The sequence below is a fragment of the Terrapene carolina genome, unplaced genomic scaffold (genome assembly GCF_002925995.2).
Source record: "Terrapene carolina triunguis isolate 2854851 unplaced genomic scaffold, T_m_triunguis-2.0 Scaffold189, whole genome shotgun sequence".
In the NCBI taxonomy this organism is placed as follows: Eukaryota; Metazoa; Chordata; order Testudines; family Emydidae; genus Terrapene; species Terrapene triunguis.
In genome coordinates, this window is record NW_020664540.1 from 3,559,107 (window position 1) to 3,565,134 (window position 6,028).

General features: G+C 39.3%; 1 protein-coding gene across 1 annotated transcript in view; it reads right to left on the reverse strand.

Moving 5' to 3' along the window:
• TMEM179 (transmembrane protein 179) overlaps positions 1-6,028 on the reverse strand; it is a 31,377-nt gene that overhangs the window by 17,785 nt on the left and 7,564 nt on the right. Inside the window, exons 2-3 of the mRNA XM_026654179.1 lie at positions 3,063-3,200; positions 1,223-1,301 (exon numbers count right to left, since the gene is read on the reverse strand). Coding sequence (XP_026509964.1) covers positions 1,223-1,301; positions 3,063-3,200 — 217 coding nt within the window. The remainder of the gene's footprint in view (positions 1-1,222; positions 1,302-3,062; positions 3,201-6,028) is intronic.

Genomic DNA, 6,028 nt, shown 5'->3' on the forward strand with positions numbered 1-6,028 from the left:
GGTAAGTCCACACCTTAAATACTGTGTGAGTTCTGGTCACCCCATCTCATAAAAGATATATTCGAATTGGAAAAAGTACAGAGAAGGGCAACAAAAATAATTAGGGGTATGGAACAACTTTCATACAAAGATAAATTAAAAAGACTGGGACTGCTAAACTTAGAAAAGAGATGACTAAGGGGGATTTGATATAAGTCTATAAAATCATGAATGGCGTGGAGAAAGTGAATAGGGAAGTATTATTTACCCCTTCACATAACACAACAACTAGTGGTCACCTGATTAAATTAACAGGCAGCAGGTTTAAAACTAACAAAAAAAAGTACTTCTTCACACAATTCACAGTCAACCTATGCCAGTTGTTGCCCATAGATGTTGTGAAGGCGAAAAGTGTAACTGGGTTGAAAAAAGAATTAGATAAATTCATAGAGGATAGGTCCATCAGCGGTTATTAGTCAAGATGGTCAGGGATGCAATTTCATGCTCCGGGTGTTCCAGAAGCTGGGACTGGACGACAGTGGGTGGATCACTTGAAATTGCCCGATGCTGTTCATTCCCTCTGAAGCATCTGGCACCGGCCACTGTCAGAGATAGGACACTGGGCTAGATGGACCATTAGTGTGACACACAGTATGGCCATTTATATGCTCTTATGAAAAACTTACTGAGGGTTTACTTTGCAGGGTGCCGAGTCCTCTGGTCCAATCCACCACAACACTTGAGCACATGCTTAACTTTAAGCACTAAAGAAGTCCCACTCAAGTCAATGGGACTGTTCACATTCTTCAAATTAAGCACTGCTTAAGGCTGATATATTTAAGGGGGGAAGGAGGGATAAAGGAGGTAAGCATCCAAATCCCAACACAAGTCTGTGGGAGTTGGGTACTTAATTCCCATCAGCTCCTTGGAAAAATCCCAGACTAAATATTTTGCTGGATAGGGGCCAAAGTGTTCAGCATTTTGCAGGATTGAGCCTTGCTGAGACAGTTACATTTCAGTAATGAGCAGTAAAAGCATAAGTACAAGCCCACATGTGAAGCTATCTATTTTTAATTTTTACAAAAAAAACATGCCCGTCACTATGGATCCAACCCAGCACCTACTGAAGTCAATGGAAACATGTCCATTGATTTCAGTGGATGCTGGCTCAGTACCAGTGGCATCAGGTCCATGTCCAAATGGCTAATGAACTGAAACATTCTTGTATCTTGTTCTGACCTACCTGTGCAATAGCAAACTGATCATAGAAGGCAGAGGTTTCTAAATTCAGTTCAAGATCTATATCCTGTAGTTCTTCACAGCTACAAGAAGGCAGCATTTGGGGGGGTAAAAAAGAAAATTATTTCAGAGATTCCAAATAAACAGACCAAGCATAAGATGAAGTAGCCACTTAAGAACTGCCCTTGCTAGAATGATTTTCTAAATAAAAACAAAAGATCATAGCTATAAACAATATAGGTATAACAATGTAGCCATCAGAAAGATTATTCTGCTCCCCTTGAAATAAGTATAGGCTTCTTTTGTTATGTCCACTCCCAGAACAAACTGTTCAATAGTCCTAATCAGTTTCCATTATCCTAAACAGTAATACCAGAATAAAGGCTTCAAAGAGTAAGCAGTTGAATATTCTATCAAATAAGCTTTCAATTATTGCCATAACTGGGCTGCTTGCCAATTTCCTCTCACATTAAGGTAAAAGAGAGATTTCATTATTTTTTAAATCTATATTTAATTATGTAAATGAACAACATTGATTTTCTGAAATGTGTAACACAACCTTCATTATGCAAATAATATGCTTAAAACCCTCCTTTTCTACCGCCCACCCCAAGACCTCCTGCACAAGTACAGACATTTGGATCACCCCAGATGTTTGTTTCACCCCTAAATGCAACAAAGTGTACGAGCCTCCATTACCTTTTGACATCATCACGGAAGGCTTCAGGAGAAGGGATTGTGTGGGTGTTTTTGTTTCGGAAGCACCAGCAAGGAGAAGATATAGTGATGGTAAAGGAGAGGCTGCCTACCGATTTTACAAATAACTCGGACTTTTATTGGTGGTGTGAAAAAAATCCCAGGATTTTGAGGATGTCTTTCTATCTCTTGGTTGATTTCTGAAGGCTCTTCTCTGTCCTTTTCAGTGGTGTCAGCCATCTTGGATTCTTATCCGAATATTCGATTAGGCTCTTTTTTTTGATAATTGAGATAGAATTTTTAACCGAATATTCGAATAATTCGATTAATCGTTGCAGCCCTAAACAGAACATTTACTATGGCATTTTGCAACATATGACAATGTGAAACATAAATGTATGCTCTAGTAATAGTGTTACTCAATATCATATGACATAAAATGTCACTTTTTCCTATCTCTTCATTGATATTTATTTGATATGAAAAATTCATCTCAAGCTATTATCTACCTCCTACACTGAACCCAAATATTATTTTATTAACTATATATTCTATAACTCTTAAGATAATGTTGGTCATCAGTACTTTGCACTTATACAGTGCTTTTCATCTGAGAATCTTGGTGTAAACATCACTATGAGGCCAATATTTTATACCGATTTTGTAGATAGCAGACTGAGGCACATAGAGGCTAAATAACTCGTTTAAGTTCTTATAGTGAGTCAGTGTCCGAACTAGGATTTGGAACTCAGGAGCCCTGACTCCCAGTTTCCTGCTCTGATCACTAAATCACATTCCCTCCCTCACTAGAGAGTTATCACAACTAGGTTTCTTTTCACAGCAGTCTATAAAGATTTTATGTTAATTTCTTTCTATCCTTCTTGTGCTTTTCCATATAACTATGACTCTCTAATAGGCAATGAAACATCAATGAAATAACTATACAGTGCTTTTGTTTCATGTGGACTAGCAGCCAAAGGTTTATTCGTTGTTTTGATCCCAATCTAAAAATCATATCTTTATAAAAAGACTTCCAGGTTTTAAATACCTTTCCTTGACTTCTTTCCATGCATTTAATAACTATATTTGGTAATACCTCCATTTATTTGTGCATATGTGAAACCGGAAATTTTTCCTTCAATACTAACCTATTGGGCATGCTTCCTTTTTCGGTAACAGCATCACACCACATGTTAAATCCTACGCTCACTATAGTGCTAGCAATAAAGATGACAAAAACCACAAAGACGCTGATCAGCAGATTCAGGAAGGCATAAAAGAAAGAGCTGCAATAAAAGGGAAGAAAAATGTAACACATAAACAACTGAAACACAGCATCAGCAGTCTTGTAAGCAGCATGCACTGGGCACATATGAAAGATACCAGTCTCCATTTGAAACACATCTGCTTTAATTAAGAACTCCTAATACTATTGACAGACTAAGGATTATGATGTTGGTTCTTATTATGCTCATCACTTAAGCTCTTTCACATTTTTCTTTTTTTAAATGTAGGAGGCCCACTCTGAATCATAAATAGTAAGTTGTGTGACTGCTCACACGCAGCATGGCTTTCATTAGCTCTAATGATGAAAATCACCATTGTTAAAATAAATGTCATTGACTTAAATTATATAGTAACTGGAGCTAAAATTATTTCATGACTATAGTGATAATTGGGACAAAAATTGCCTACCAAAAGAAAACTAAAAATAAAACAAAATACTACTGATAACTATAATTATTTTAATCAGCTAAATTTACACTGCTAGCAGCATGGGACAGGACTCAGTTCTGCATGTGTGTGCAGTGTGCATAGCAGGTCAGATCCTCATATAGTGTAAACTAGCATAGCTCTGTTGACTTCAATGGACCTATGTCAATTTACACCAGTTGAGGATCTGGGCTTGCATTGCAGCTTAGAATACGACCAGCTATGACATGCAGTTTAGAATCCACAGCCAGCTCAAGGCATATGCTCTGTATAGGAGCCTACACTTTTGGGGATGCCAGTACATCAACATTTCCTCCAAGTAAGCATCCAGGACCTTCCAAGCTGATGGGTGCTGGGACCTCCCCATCATTCTTAAAAATGAACCATGGGGAATCCTTTGAGTTGTTCATCCCTCCCTACTAGTTGATGGAATCTAGCTGATGAAAACCTTCTAACCCTCCCCTCACTCAGTGATAAAATCTACCCGCCCCCCCAATCACTTGTGTCCAAACACCCTTGACATGCCCAAATGTCAGTCTTTCCCATTCTCATGGCTTTACATATGTCTGCCTCAGGCCATGCGTGTCTTATTTCCCACAGTGTTTGCAGAAACTAGGACTGTCCTTGCCAGAACCTATCCAGCCTGTTAGGATTTGATCACTGACTCGAAAAGCATTTCAGTGTATAGTTTAATGGAACACTTGAGAAAAATGATGATGGATTCTTCATCCTTATGAGCTATTTGCTGCTGTTACAGGAGATGAACCTTAACAATGAGTATGGGAAATTCTGGGCCCTTTATAATACCAGGGATAAAATCCTGCCCCCAATGACAACTTTCACCCAATGAGATCAAAGGCAATTCCTATTGCTTTCAGTGCGAGGTGTCCATGAGGATCAAGGACAGTGTAGGCCCAGCACATTTTCTAGCTGTTTTAGGTCTTTCAGGAGAAGGACTACAGTGTGGCAAGTCTTCCAGAAACACAAGATCTGTCACTTGGAGCATTCACACTTATGGCCTGTTTCTATTCTTATTGAGGCTCCGGCTGTCACTGGACATGTAAATGTTAAATGCTTTAACTCATGATAATGAGAAAATGAAATATAAATGATTAATACTTAGCATTTAAAGGGCAAGTCAATTAATCCCCAGGACATTCCTGTTAAGCACATAAACAAATTTATTCCCACCTTACAGATAGGGAAACTGCGTGGCGGGGGGAGGAGCGGGATAAGGGAAAGAATTTAAGTGACTTGACCAAGCCACAAAAGGACCCTATGACAAAGCTAGGTTTAGAAGTAAGGTGTCCCTGCTCTCTGGCCTGCGCTTAGATCACTAAATCATGCCCCTTACTAAAATTAAACATTACCAGTTCTTACAGTGATATTGCATGGAGAGAGGAAATGGCAATATACAAATCTATTTGTCAACTATCAAATTAAATGATTGACTTATCAAATATACACTGCAAGCTTCAGCTGGGGGCTGATCAAAGACCAATGGGAGTCTTTCCAGTCAGTTCAGTGGACTCTGATTTAGATCAAGCCCCTGCTGCAGAAAGCAGTGGCTCACCCACTTAGTGGAGACAGTTAGCATGAGTACGGAACATCCATACTGGGTGTTCGGCACTGACTTTCCATCTACTTTCTGGTGTCATTCAAGATGCTGATAGTCTTTAAATGTGCAATCTTGGGGTTAGGACTCAAGGTGTTCTCAGTGGAGCGGCCCAACTCTAAAATTTGCTCCTTCCGGTTGGTCTACCAGAGCTCAACTCTGTAAGCTTCACATCTTACAAACGCGCCATCAAGCACATCGTTTGCACTTGACAAATAAACAATGATAACAGTGTGATGCAAGGCTCAGCTTTCCGGGCAACACTTTCATTAATCTACATTGCTGTTCTGTTGTCTTTCTTCTTAATTTTCAGCTAGTTTTCTGTTTATAGTAGTTTGTAGCTATATGCCATGCATCTGACTGACAATCAATGGATGCTCTGTAAACTATTTAATAAGGTGAATACCCTCACATATTTTAACGAGGAGTCACTTCTTATTCATCATGGGCCCAATCATCCTTCAAGTGAAGTCAATGGCAATGCTCTCATCAACCCAGTAAGTGCAAGCATGTCCAGCAGCATTGCTGCAGAACTTCCTCCTGAACAACCTCCAATCAGTACAGTAAAGATGTGCATTGTTTATGATGCCCAAAGAGCACAAATTCCTCTGCCTCTCCAGAAATAAAGGGCCATTTTCAGGGTCAGTCGCGCATGCATGTTTGAAATGTTAATGGACCTTTGCTCAGTGTTAACACAGCATAACTCACTTAGGATGCTACATTTGCTTTTCAGATTTGCAATGACAAATCTGGGCGTGGGGTGGAACTTCCCTTTCCCCGTGTTTT